Genomic DNA, 14,378 nt, shown 5'->3' on the forward strand with positions numbered 1-14,378 from the left:
GTTATGTTCTTTTTTTATTTGAATGAATGACATTCAGATTTGCTGCTGATAAAGTCAAAAGTCGCATGTTTCTCTCAAATGTGATAACTGATGACAAGCAAACATAAAGCAGGACAAAACCTTTGTTAAAAAAACCAAAAAAAAATCATCAAATTATACTGTCAGATCTTCACTTCAGATTTTATTGTGATGCATAATAACTCAGTGACCAGCTCTGAATGAAGACAGTTTAAGGAAGTAGGAGCATTATTTTAAGGTCAGTTCTTTTACTTGCCAGTCAGTTTGCCTTTATTGTCTTCGTCAGATTTTTTTTTGCAGTTGCAACAGTCTTATCAGCTAAAACAAACATAATTATCAGCCCGGAAATTCCAAGTTCAGCCATCTGAATTTAAAAAGGTGTCACAACTTAAATGTCAAACTCACAGCAAATCTGTTGTGAACTTGTGTGTAGGATGTGATCCATCCAGGCAGAGCTCCACCACCTCTTGTGAGCAGAACAAGTTATGCAGGAGTGTGTAGTTTGCATGAAAATATATCCCCCTCTACTGCAACATTTGTAACAATCACCACAGAGTGAAGTTCCCTCGAGCAGTTCCAAAGGAAGAAGCTGGTGTTATTCTGTATTTTTAGTGTCAGAAAAGCCCATGAAGAGAACAAAACCGACACAGAAGTTGGTCTATCTCACAATACCTTCTGACCTCCCCCCACCCGTCTGCGGCGCTCAGCCCCAAGCCCATTCCTTCCTACTGACGATATAAATCTTTGAAAACACGTCCTAAATCACAATAACTTCCTTTTTCCAAACAGGCTGAGTAACAGCCGGGCACCACAGCTTTTAGCAAGCGTTACTCAAACAGGAGGAAATAGTTCATTTGTTGTGGACTAATTTCAGCTGTGGATTCATACCCATTTGGTGTACTGCCAGCAGCAGGACGGTGTATGTGCAACTGAGCAAAAATAAACTGTGTGCGTTCATAGTAATGAAGAAACATATCAGTGCCGTGGCACTGATATGTTTCTAAGTTTTTGTGCAACAATGGAGCTGAATGGCACAGAGGAGTAAAGTGTGTGAGCCTTTGGATACACAGTTCTTGTTAGCAGGATCAGTTCGATGCTAGTTTGTTTATTTTTCATGGAATTTGCAGACAATGATAAAAATACAGAATATCACCAGACTTAACCTTTAAATATAGGTACATGAAACAAGAACAACTAGAAACCCAATGACATCTGGTTATCTTTAAAGCTAAACGCTTCATTTCACTTTGAGGAGCAGCTCTGATGTCACATGCAGCAGAGTTGAAGTGTCCCTTCAGAGGCCAGGTGTGCTACACCACCCGCCATAACAGACCTGCTGCAACAATGTTTAGCACCAAGGTGTTGTGTCGCTCAGTCCATCAGTCTCTCCATGTCACCTCCACTTCATCTGTTCTGTACCTGCAACAGGACTAATGTTAATGGTCGACATGAACAATTAACAACAGCACAGTGAGGTGGCCATCTTCAAGTTTCTCTGACTATTCTTAAATCCAGGATTCTTAAATGTGTTCACACATTGAACCAGATGGTGAAGACAGAGGGAAATACCATATTCTCTGTATAATTAAGGGCAATAGCAAAGTCGATATACTTTTTAGCTAAGGGACCATGGATCCAATTCTGTGGACTAATGCTAGATCATTAAATAACAAGCAACCAGTGTGGATTTGCCATCATTTCCCATCAGGATGTGGATGCAGAGACTAGATATAGACAAATGAGAACAGTAGAACCTTGAGAGACAAAGAGGAACAGTAACGTGGAGTTTACCTTTGTGTAATCCACGAGTCCTCCAGCTCCGTCACCTGACCGGACCGAAACATCTCCCAGCCGGCCTGAGCAATCATTGCTCCGTTGTCTATGCAGAATCTGAGGTACAGAGTGAACAGTGTGTTATCTGGACTCAACCTGTACCCAGATAACAGAACCTATGTAATGCTCATATTTATATTTTTAAAAGGCCCATTACTACAAATCATATACGCTTTACATTACTCTTTACAATTTTGCGATGCATGCCATTTTTAAGATGACGATGATAAGAACTTAAAATCAATATGTAGATCTGAAACCTGCCTCTGATGTGTCATCATTCAGACACATGTCTGTTTTTATTCTTCTAAAAACTGTTGTGGTTGTGTGGTAATGCAGTGCAGACTGCAAATAAGTTTGTACTTGCACTTTACCATCAGTTTCTTAACTTTGACTACCATAAAAGCAGATGTTCATTGTGATCAATAATCATACTTTAACTACTTTAATCAAATGAATGAAGATATTAGCAGCTTGGAAGAGAAGAAAAACAATCTTAAAACATTGCATGCATTGAAAATAGTCGTATATGGGATTTTAAATGAATGATATTAAAAATGCAAAAGCAGAAGTTTGGTGTTGTGAATGCTTATCAAGAGTATTTTTTAAATACTAAAAAAATAATAAAAATTACTTTACTTTTGATCCTGAATTTTACTCTTGTCACAGTGGAAAAGCCTCCTTAACAGCATTTACACCACCCACACTATGGAAATGCTGCTGGAGTGTGTGTTGCTAATTCAGTGTTACAACACCTGACCGTTAAAGGCCTCAGGACCGGCCTGTAGATCCAGTTATGCTGAATGTTAAATGTACGAGAGTGGTTAAAGTTTCAGTGCAGGTATATCCAGACTGGGTGAATCTGAAGCAAACCTGACTGTAGTTTTAATGTAAATGAAAGTGAATGTGCTGAGTGTGGACGGACTGGTTTACCGTTCATCTGTGGCAAACAGCTTGGCTCCTCGCTCCTTACACATCACCCCCATCATCTCCTGCAGACGCAGGTTACCTGCAGACGAAGCGAGAGCTCAGACCCTCCGCACAGGCTGGACTCACAATCACGTAAACACACGTCACATCTTCTGGTGAATAAATGAATGTGAGGCTTAAATTATGATCCTCAAGGTTATCACTAATGGGGAATGTTTTTTTAATTAATCAAGGGATTAGCCTGTAAGGTACGGGTACATTCATATTTCAGACAGTAGTTTAGAATGACATCAGTACATTGTGGGTTACAGTTACCATGATGAAGGGTGTATGAAAAGAGAAAACTAAAACCCAAGAGCAGGGCAGAAGTATTAGTGAAGGAAGATTTAGCTAATATGCAAATGTTTAGATTTAACATTAAGCATTTAGATTGAAATTTAGATTTAGATTTAACATTTAGATTTATGACTTTGATGTAACATTAACATGATATTATTATTATCTTATTTAAAGAAACATAAATATGACAAATATTGCTGTAAATCTGGTAAAAAGGTGACTTTAAAATGATCTGTTTTCCAGTTTGAAAAACAATAAACATCATTCTCTTAGGTTTTTTTGGTATAAAAACAGGAAGAATCGTGTGTGTTGTTGTTAATCTGATAACACTTCTGCACAGTTTGCTGAGTATCAGGAATGACAATCTTTGTGCTCTTGTCAGAAGTCACTTCTCTGAGTGTTCTAACACAGAGGAAAAATGAGTAGACCTGTTCCTTTGAAGGCAAAAACCAGCCCTTAGACTCACTGTGATTTCAGTACATTTCACAACTGTTGATACAATAACTGCATAATACAATAGTGCACACAGTCTCTCAGATTCCTGTATTGTACATTTGTCCCTGTGTGACTGATAAACTCTCGAAAGACAACCTCAATGCTTTTCACACAGTTGATATTTTTATCGTTACTGATACATTTCACCCAAAGCCACTGTAGCCACTGGAAATATCACTGACCCAGATAACAGACCACACAAAGACAGACTAAGAAGCACAAATGACATCAACAGTATGTTTTTTTTAACAGGGACTATATTTGTTAGACAGGATTTTTCCTTGAAGCGTCCCTTTCTGATCTGTACTTACAGCCAACACCCCCGACGATGAGGACCTCTTGGGAGCCACAGTGAGCCATGGCCCTCTCTGTGATCTCCACCAGCATGGAGAAAAGTGTCTCCTGCAGAGAGAACAGTCAATTTCATATCCTAATCAGAGCTGCAACCATTAGTTGATTAATCACTTAGTGAAGTGACAGACAATTAATCAGCATCTCTCCTGATAATGGAATATCAATGTAGTCTTTCTCATGGTGTTTCAGTCAAAGCATCTCAAGATCAAAACAGAACAAGCTTTCTATACATGACCAGCTTAACACTGAGTTCTTTGAGGACTGCTTTGAGGTTTAAAGTAACCATGGACACACAAACAAGAATCAGAGCCTTCAAGCTTACAACTGACTTCTGCAAACAGTTCCATCTTATTTAACTTACTGAGTGACACATATCCACCATGTAGGACTCTATTAACTGACTAACTGGGTGTGTTGGTCCTTAGTACCTGCAGTGAAAAACACAGGTCCTCTGCTGTGCACTGACCAGAGCTCAGCATCTTATGAGCAGCTTCCTAAAATAAGAAAAAACAAAACAAAACACAAAACAGTGTAGTAACAGACATCAAACTGTAGCCTTGAACATCTGTTTCAGAATCTGCCTAATCATCAGATAACTGAGAGGACTGAATCATAAACCACCACCCACCTCAATGTAGGATAAAATCCCAGAGAATGAGACGTCCATTCCTTTAACTGTGTACGGTAACTCCACATACTGACTCCCTCTAACAGCAGGGACAGAAAGCAAACACAAGAATCAAACACACAATACATTCCCAGCTGCCAACAGTAGCAGCTAATGTGTAATTGTATATGTAAACCACCACTCACTTCTTGGCCATCTGCTCGATGTTGTAGCCTGGACTGGGGTCATTGGAAATCTGTGTTGAGCAACAGTTCAGGATATAACTATTAACACACACACACCTCAGATACAGTAAAAGCTGCTATAATGACGACAAAAACGACACAAACCTTTATAACCCTGGCAAACCTGTCCAAACAGTTGCCAACTGCAATGTCGATGGTCTCGCCAAATATTCTATACCGCCGCTCTGAGTACGCAATAACCTGCACAGGGAGAATTGGACAACAGTATAATTACATCTGTTTCGAATAAATTACTGGAGCTCAGTGTAATGTTGCCTATATAAAGAAACTGACCTGTGTGTTCCCCCCACTAACGTAAAGCACAGTGGGGTTGTTGGCTTTGGTGATGAGTCGACCCATCTCTATGTGTCCAATACAGTGGTTGACACCGAGGAGCGGCTTCCCCCAAAGCTGTGCCACTGTACGGGCCACCAGAGCCACCGTTACCAAGGGGGCACCCATACCAGGGCCTGACAGAGGAGAAGGAGAAGGAGAAGGAGAAGAAGAAGAAGAAGAAGAAGAAGAAGAAGAAGAAGAAGAAGAAGAAGAAGAAGAAGAAGAAGGTAAAGGTTTTTCAAAAACCATTCTGTCTTTGTCTGAGAGAACGTAACACCAGCCTTTCAGTTTGCAGTTTCTACTACTGCAACAAATCAAACTATCTTTGCCTTAGACCCATCAGACGTGTAAAGAAGCTTCCCTCACACAGACCCATATGCTGTAAGAATTTTGTTAACCTGAGGTCAGTGGACAGTTTTAGTGTCCTACGATGATCTGGAGCTGTTTCAGAGGGTTTTTTTTATTCTGAAAAGAAAATACCTTAAAACTAAACCCCTAAATTGTCAAATTAAATCCACTTAAACAGCACCAAAAAATATTGACAGCTTCTCTGTCCCAAATGACCTTTTTAAAAACAAATGTCAAACGGTGAGTAAAGCAAAGTTAAAGTTCCAATTACAGCCATGAAGATCGATATGCAATCCTAAAACTGGACTGGGCTGGAAAACAACACAGAGCAGCCTCTTCCAATGTTAAGAATAAGGTACATTATTCCAAACTAACACTGTCAGGATAGGTGCTGCTCAAATCAAAGTTATCTGGGTTAAACAGAGCTTATCCTGACAATGTTAGTATACATTCTGGTCAAGATCTGAAGGTTTTCAAAGATAAAACTGAGGAGAAATGTTATTACGAACCCTGAGGTTATTTTAGAAACTTAAAAGAAAGGTCAAAGGGCAAGCTCTGCCTCCATCTGCAGTGTCTTAAGGCAATTACTAGGAATATGTGAGGTGAAGTAGGCACACACTTGTAAAACTTGTAAAAGTATGAGGTAATCCTCATTCTGACAAACGTCTGGCGAGTTCAATCTTGCTCTGCTGCAGGATGAACTCACAGGATCTCCTGTTACCTTTAGTGTACGCCACACAGTCGATGTCTGCAGGCTTCAGCCCTGCTTGTTCCAGCGCCTCCTTCAGGACAGTCAGTACGACAGCACGGTGGTGTCGGGCTGTGTCACTTGGCATGAATCCTGACGGGTAAAATAACATGCTGTCACCTTCACAGGCAGGATAGTTAAACTCTGACATAACCATATGTGAAGTGAAGGTAACATAAGTGTTTTAAAAGAAATCGGACTTGCCTTGACCAGGAGGTGTGATGTACGTCCGTCTAGGGTTGGAAAGAACTTCACCATCCCTGATGATTCCTATGCCGATCTTATTGGCGCTGCCCTCAAACCCGATTACTACAGTCATGGCAGCTTTTAGAAGAGAAAAGCAAAGTGCAGTGAAGATCAATGTTTTCTCTCTACACATGAAAGCCAAGAGGTTTATTAGAACAGTACAGTACATTGTATGTTTTAAATTATAATTTTCCCTTTAATCACTTAATCTCATCAGGAAACCCATATCTTCCCCAGAAAAAAAACAGAAAAGTCAGCTATGATAAAAAATAAAATAAAATAATAATAATAAAAAAAATACTAATGGTCAAAATTAAGGCAAAATTGTGACAACTAATACACACATCCACTGATTTTACCCATTAAATTTGTCTAATATTATTATTATTATCTAATATTTGTGGCATTTGTAACATTTGTAGCTCTCCCAGCTCTGCCCAGCAGATGGCAGCAATGGTTGGTTAAACTGGAGGCTGTTGTCACTTTATACCTGTAACATTGCGTATTCAGAGCGAAGGTGATGCAGGGACAGGGCAGGACACACTCAGGTACGTTATTTCTTAAGAACACACAAACTTAATTCAAGATGAATTTGTTTTTGTTGTGTGCCACAAAATGTTGCTGACTGAGCCACAGTAAACTTAAACCCACTCGCACAAAAGTATCAGCTCTTATTAGCAAAATATCCTCTACAAATATTAACATAACTGCTTCAATAATAAGCCTAAAAATTTTGAAAAATTTTGAAAATATATCAAAGTAAAAGATGCAACTGTGAAGGGACAAAGATTGTGTCTGGATTCTCTTCGAAACAGTTCAAACCAATTGGTGCGGGTTTGAATTTGTTTAAACCTTATCAGTGTAGTCAAATGTGTACAGGTGTGTATTCCAGTCAGAAACCTCCTTACACAGTTTCACTGAGGAGCACACTCTGAATCAGAAACAGTAATGTCCTCCAACAGACAACATTAGAAATGACATAGACAAGGCCCCGAAAAATAAAATATGAAAGTTACATTTCAAGTAATAATAGAAGCTATGATATAAGAAGACAAGTGGGGCTGTCCCTGTGTGTATTTCTTGCTCTGTCAGTAACTGTAGCTCATCTTTGAGAAAACAAAGACCTTTAGCTACTTTACTCCATATTACTGTCTGCTTAAAATAACCTTGATGATGTCATCTGGCTTGCTGAAGTTTGGAGACTAAAGATTTTTAGTAGACTCTAAATGTATGCACCGCACTACTGCATAACCAACTGCTGCACTGAGGACAAATAAAGTTGATTGATTACAATTCTTCTAAGTGAACTGATTATATAGAAGTGCAATACTAACTCACTAAAATTTATAAAATACTAAGTAAAAGTAACTATGAGCTACTGAATCAAACATCTGACTTATTCTAAATTACCAGAGGCTATGTTAAAATTTGAACATGTTATAAGTTTTAAGGTCAAACATTTTACTTACACTTCTGACTCAACTTTGTTTCTGACTTAGTCATTTTAATATAATGACGCATAATTGTGAATGACTTTCTCTATTTCTATTTGAATCATAACTTCTCTTCTGGCAGAAATGAGCTTCCAGAAAACCAAAAGAGAGGTGCTTTTTGGTGATTTATGTGAATGGGGATTTGTATTTTGTAATGTTCTGGTGCTAAACATGCGAACATTAAATTCTGAAGAGTAATTTAAATTTAAAACAGAGACAATACGACATGTCGGCCTATGCATACATGTCTAACCTACATAAAGCCACATTAGAGGTTAGAGATAAACGCTGCACATATTTAGCAAAACCAAAATACAGCATCCTGTATAGCTGTGTTGCTGCTAAGCTAGTACTGACAACATACTGTCTTGCTAAAACCAGCTTATATTAACGTTGCGTTGGATAATTAAATAAGCATACCTAGCTTTCCAGTTTCTTTCAGTAGTTCACATTAATCCAAACTGGTCCCAGTTATAGTTTAAAACTAGTAATTTTACTGCCTTAGCTAACTTCTGAAACCAAACTTCTCCATATGAACCTCGGAGGACCCGAGCTGACGGCTGTGGAGCCCGCCTGACCAAAAACCTTTGTCTAATTTGTATTTTACATCATGATACTAAAAAGAAAAACACGAACTGATTCTGTTAAAATGTGATATGCGTCACGGCAGCTAATGGTTTGTATTTTTATCGAGTCTTAAATCATAAATTAAAAAGAGATTTTTTTTGTAATTTGTTGCAGGCATATATTGGGAGCAGTTGCTAAATACAAAAAACACGTGGTCAGAAATCTTTGCTGTGCTTTGTGTGTGTGAGTGTGTGTTTGGGGGGGGGAGTGACTGGGAAGCAGCACTTGTCTGATCTTTGCATCCTGTTGTGAGAGAACAAGTAAGATTATTTGCATCTTCTTTTCCTGTAACGTTTCGCTGATCGAAAAGAAAACGTTAACGATATTTAACCAAGATTTGCATCCGTAGATGAATCGGATAAGATGTGTAGGACGTAAAGTCACTTAGCTGGCTGGTCATTCTCCATTGATTCTCAGTGCAGGCCGTCTGCTGCAGGCTCTGCTCTTTGTCACAGGGGAAACGCTAGCATTAGCTTAGCTCGTCATTAAACGTGTTGTGTGACCCAGAAAACCGTCAGCTAGCGTCTGTAGTCGGTGCTGCTACCTCCTGTCCATGCGTGCTGTTGCTCCTTCATCTGGCGGCTCTCAAATCCACCAGATTTTACATGTAATGCGCTTGGCTGCATCAAAATAAAGGCTCTCAGCGCACTTCCCCCTTTGTCAAAGAAAACGATTAAGCATGAAGATACTCACTCAGCCTTTGTCAGGCTGACGAGTATGCATGTAAAACAAGTGCGGACGTGTGAAATTAAGGCATTTTGTAACTTGAGGATGATGCAGACGCACTCGGAGCTGAACGTCTGCTTCCTGGCATCGTGGTTTGGGCCAACATCGGACAGGCCCAAGTTTTCACACTTGCATCTCTTCAGACGAGCCTCAAAGTTACTTGACACACAACTGAAGAAAATTACAAAATTTCAGTTAGCCAGATATATTGGCCGATTTTGGTTTGTTTCAGACATTGGTATTGTTGGATATGTTGGCTGATAAACAACAAGAAACTGCTTCACAGACACATTTAGAAACGGACTTTCCTTTACATAGTCAGTCCCAGTTCTTTTGGAATAATATGTAAGGGACCCTCATCAAACATGTATAATATTTATGCTACATAAAGACTATTGAGAGGATAAATCTTTTTTGATAAATCAATGAATTTGTCAATATGTTTGCCTCAATATTCAATTGTTTAATCTATAAAATGTTATAAATCTATATTTTTTAATTACCTGAACCAAAGGATAATGTACTGATACTGCTTGTTTTGTTTGACCAACCCAAAGAAAATGTATTTATAATGATACAGAACAGAAAATCCTCACATTTTAAGATGATTGTCTGATTTATTTCTATCCATTGAGTAATTGATTAGCCAACCACTCCTTCAGTAACCACAGTAAGAACCACTGTAAAAGTCCTGCGTATTGTTGTTGAAGCATTTAACACTTGAACACATCCTTTACATTCCTCTTGTGTTTTTCCAGCGGCGTGTGTGCTGTTGTGTGTGCGTGTTGTGTGTCTGCGAGGTGTGCTTGCTGTCAGAGCGAGTTCAAGTATGAAGAGAGGCAAGAAGGCAGAGGAGGCCGCCGCCGCGGACGGGGAAAATGACACCGGCTCTGGTGAGAACAGCCTGCATTAACACACAGTCAAAAACATACTGCTCCCTACATTCTAATTCATAGCAAAACTTATCATTCAACATATTCTCAGAATCAGAATCAGAATCAGAATCAGAATCAGTTTTATTGCCAAGTATGTTTTCACATACAAGGAATTTTTTCTGGTGATTGGTGCAATTGATCAGCAACAGTGGGGCTCTCTAGCCTTGTTGATGAGGCTAATAGCAGATGGGAAGAAGCTATTTTTGTGGCGAGAGGTTTTGGTCCTGAAGGACCGCAGCCTCCTGCCAGAGGGGAGTGTCACAAAGAGTTTGTGTCCAGGGTGGGAGGAGTCAGCTACAATCTTCCCTGCACGCCTCAGAGTCCTTGAGGCGTACAGGTCCTGGAGGGACGGAAGATTGCAGCCAATCACCTTCTCAGCAGAGTGGATGATACGCTGCAGTCTGTTATTGTCCCTCTCCGTGGCAGCAGCGTACCAGATGGTGATGGAGGAGGTGAGGATGGACTCGATGATGGAGGTGTAGAAGTTCACCATCATAGTCCTTGGCAGGTTGAACTTCTTCAATTGCCTCAGGAAATACATCCTCTGCTGAGCTTTTTTGATGAGGGAGCTGATGTTTAGCTCCCATTTGAGATCCTGTGTGATGGTGGTTTCCAAGAAGCGAAAATGCTCCACGGTAGCCACGGGGGAGTCACACAGGGAGATGGGGGTGGGTGGGGCTGGGCTCTTCCTGAAGTCCACTATCATTTCCACTGTCTTCAGAGCGTTTAGCTCTAGGTTGTTCTGCCTGCACCAGGTCACCAGACGCTCAGTCTCCCACCTGTAGGCAGACTCATCGCCATCAGAGATGAGTCCAATGAGAGTGGTGTCGTCTGCAAACTTCAGGAGCTTGACAGACTGATGGCTGGAGGTGCAGGTGTTGGTGTACAGGGAGAAGAGCAGAGGAGAAAGAACGCAGCCTTGCGGGGATCCAGTGCTGATGGTCTGGGAGTCAGACACGTGCTTTCCTAGCTTCACGTGCTGCCTCCTGTCAGACAGGAAGTCGGTGATCCACCTGCAGGTGGAGTCAGGCACGCTCAGCTGGGAGAGCTTGTCCTGCAGCAGAGCCGGGATGATGGTGTTGAAGGCAGAGCTGAAGTCCACAAACAGGATCCTGGCATAGGTCCCTGAGGAGTCCAGGTGCTGGAGGATGAAGTGGAGAGCCATGTTGACGGCGTCGTCTACAGACCTGTTGGCTCTGTAGGCGAACTGCAGGGGGTCCAGGAGTGGGTCAGTGATGGATTTGAGGTGGGACAGGACAAGACGCTCAAATGATTTCATGACCACAGAGGTCAGGGCAATGGGTCTATAGTCATTTAGTCCTGTGGGCCTTGGTTTTTTGGGGACAGGGATGATGGTGGAGGATTTGAAGCAGGCTGGCACGTGGCAGGTCTCCAGTGAGGTGTTGAAGATGTCTGTGAACACTGGAGACAACTGATCAGCACAGTGCTTCAGGGATGATGGAGAGACAGCACGCTCCAACACGCTCCAACACGCTCTTGACCTACGAGCTCATATCTGACCTCTTGGCCACTTTTATCATGACATATGTCTGTCGTCTACCTCACAGCTGCTGCAAAGAAAGCAAAGAAGGCTAAGGAACCCGAGGCCCCAGTGCTGTATGAAGATCCTCCTGACAAAATGACCAGCAAAGACGGACGAGAAGCCAACATGAAGATCACCTCCTGGAACGTTGACGGGCTGAGGGCCTGGGTGAAAAAGAAGGGCCTGGATGTGAGTTTGTAGTGACCCTGAGAAAAATAAGTTAGTTGCCAGGTTAGATGATTATGCGTTTTAATACTTTACATTTGTCTTTTTTCCTCCCAGTGGGTGCGTGAGGAGGCTCCCGATGTTTTGTGCCTGCAAGAGATCAAGTGTGCGGAGAAGTCCCTCCCTGCTGATATCACCTCAATGCCCGAGTACCCACACAAGTACTGGGCTGTCTCAGAAGACAAGGAGGGTTACAGTGGTGTGGCCATGCTCTGCAAGACTGAACCCATCAAAGTGACCTATGGCATTGGTGAGTGAGCATTGTTTTATTATGCTGTTTTATCATTATAATTAATAGGCCTGTATAGCAGATCTCATGTACCGGAGGCTATAAATTGCACAAAAAAAAAGTTCTGTGAAATTGAGATTCTGGGGTTTAATTTTATAAACCAAGTTTGGCAAGTACAGTTTTTGAATTGATCGTTTTTAAGTGTTCAAATGTTTGAAAATCGCAAAAAAAATTAAAATTTGAATTTTAAATTTGCACACTTGTAATGTAATCAAAGGGATAGTTCAACATTTAGGGAAAATAAATTGGGTAAGGAGGGTAGTAACTTATGGAGTCTCCACTGGTTGCCTGGCAACTGGATCCACATCCAGCACAGAGCCCCGGTAAAAAGGTAAATTATAGTTTTTACACTTCAGGATTTGACCTGATTAAATAAATGAACTATAACGTGCTAATTAGTGAGACTGAGAGGTCCTGGTGGTTGAATTTTGCTATTTTGGATAGAGCCAGGCTAGCTGTTTCCCCTGCTTCCAGTGTTTGTGCTAAGCTAAGCTAACCACCTGCTCGCAGTAGCTTAATGTCTAAATCAAATTAAAAATCCCACAGTGACTGACTTGCAAAACAATTTATTTGCAACATTTCAGTGCTAGACCCTCAAATATGGCAAATATGCACCTGCCTCACCAGACAGATGTTTTTCTTCTGCTTAGTAGCTTCATATTTACCTTACACAACTCTTAGCAAGATAGACATTTCCCAAAACTTTGTCTTATTGCTTTCAGGACAAAGTGTTACATATTGTGTGAACTGCACAGACAGTGATTTTTAAACCTACAGAACAAATTACTAAACTGGAAATGTCTTTGAATCCTGTTTCAGCATTTGTCTTCAGTTGTTGAGTAAACTGTCTCTGTCAACTCTCCAGGCAAAGAGGAGCATGACAAGGAGGGCCGTGTCATCACTGCCGAGTTCCCCACCTTCTACCTGGTGACGGCCTACGTGCCAAACGCCAGCAGAGGCCTCGTGCGCCTAGATTACCGCAAAACCTGGGATGTGGACTTCCGTGCGTATCTGAGCGAGCTGGACGTACAGAAGCCCCTGGTGCTGTGCGGCGACCTCAACGTCGCACACCAGGAGATCGACCTGAAGAACCCCAAGGGCAACAAGAAAAACGCCGGCTTCACCCCCGAGGAGCGCGAGGGCTTCAGCCAGCTGCTGGAGGCCGGTTTCGTCGACAGCTTCCGCGAGCTCTACCCCGAGCAGACCAACGCCTACACCTTCTGGACCTACATGATGAACGCCCGCGCGAAGAACGTGGGCTGGAGGCTCGATTACTTTGTGCTGTCGTCCTCTTTGGTGCCGGGTCTGTGCGACAGCAAGATCCGCAACAAGGTTTTGGGAAGCGACCACTGCCCCATCACTCTGCACATAGTTGTGTAGGTCATTGTGTGGGCAGCAGAGTTACTGCACTGCTCTGCCCAGCCGGCACTCTTCTCTTACTATTCCTGTTCTGACTTGGCTCAAACTATCACGTATGCCGATGTGTGCGCTGTTAGAGCGAAGCAACACCTGCTTGTGCAGGGAAGTCTTGCATCTGTTGAAATCCCTCATGGATGAAGTGCTGCCCAGTCTCACTCATTCAGTAAAGTCAGCAGTAGCTTAGTTTTCTCTTTTTCACATGAAAGTTTCATAAAATTACTCTGACATAATACGCAAGGCCCGTTTGTCCTCTCTGTAATTGAAGTTTGTCAGTAAACGCCTGAATTCATCTCGGCTATTCTGTAAAAATACAACACTAAATACCAAAACATGTCTAAGCTGATTTTCAACATTGTCCTATAACCAGCTGTAAAACTGTTTAAGCGTGTACTACTATTGCTGATCTGAGACACACGCCTCTGTTTTTTCTTGTTACTGTTTGAAATCAAACTACTGCTTTAAAAGAAAGTGTATTTTGTTGTAGCACAAAACCTTTTCAGCCTCCTTTCCAGTGTTAAATTTTCTGTTGTAAAACTTTGCCCACTTCTGAGAAAATAAACTGAATTTATGTAGAAACCTTCATCTGTTCATTATTTTATGATTTAAAACAAAAGTTATATCA

General features: G+C 41.4%; 2 protein-coding genes across 4 annotated transcripts; one reads left to right on the forward strand and one right to left on the reverse strand.

Moving 5' to 3' along the window:
• Position 1: 1 nt before the first annotated feature.
• On the reverse strand, positions 2-9,190 carry osgep (O-sialoglycoprotein endopeptidase). 2 transcript variants are annotated; one of them, XM_071502425.1, is made up of 12 exons: positions 9,164-9,190; positions 6,458-6,577; positions 6,227-6,346; positions 5,116-5,291; positions 4,927-5,022; positions 4,783-4,832; positions 4,598-4,676; positions 4,398-4,463; positions 3,927-4,017; positions 2,785-2,860; positions 1,810-1,908; positions 2-1,437 (listed from the first exon to the last, which is right to left on the reverse strand). In XM_071502425.1, the coding sequence occupies exons 2-12, from the start codon at positions 6,570-6,572 to the stop codon at positions 1,398-1,400; spliced, it is 1,008 nt and encodes a 335-aa protein (XP_071358526.1). In that variant the 5' UTR covers positions 6,573-6,577; positions 9,164-9,190; the 3' UTR covers positions 2-1,397. The 2 variants fall into 2 exon arrangements, with proteins under 2 accessions (XP_071358526.1, XP_071358527.1); XM_071502426.1 differs by lacking the exon at positions 9,164-9,190 and adding an exon at positions 8,413-8,599.
• On the forward strand, positions 6,995-14,336 carry apex1 (APEX nuclease (multifunctional DNA repair enzyme) 1). Of its 2 annotated transcripts, none has more exons than XM_071502427.1 (5): positions 6,995-7,047; positions 10,104-10,238; positions 11,849-12,012; positions 12,106-12,298; positions 13,203-14,336. In XM_071502427.1, exons 1-5 carry the CDS (start codon positions 7,020-7,022, stop codon positions 13,715-13,717), a joined length of 1,035 nt encoding a protein of 344 aa, XP_071358528.1. In that variant the 5' UTR covers positions 6,995-7,019; the 3' UTR covers positions 13,718-14,336. The 2 variants fall into 2 exon arrangements, with proteins under 2 accessions (XP_071358528.1, XP_071358529.1); XM_071502428.1 differs by lacking the exon at positions 6,995-7,047 and adding an exon at positions 8,743-8,879.
• Positions 14,337-14,378: the final 42 nt, after the last annotated feature.

Source organism: Trachinotus anak, unplaced genomic scaffold (genome assembly GCF_046630095.1).
Source record: "Trachinotus anak isolate AG129_WGS33_773 ecotype Australia unplaced genomic scaffold, CSIRO_AGI_Tana_v1 ptg000018l, whole genome shotgun sequence".
NCBI lineage: Eukaryota > Metazoa > Chordata > Actinopteri > Carangiformes > Carangidae > Trachinotus > Trachinotus anak.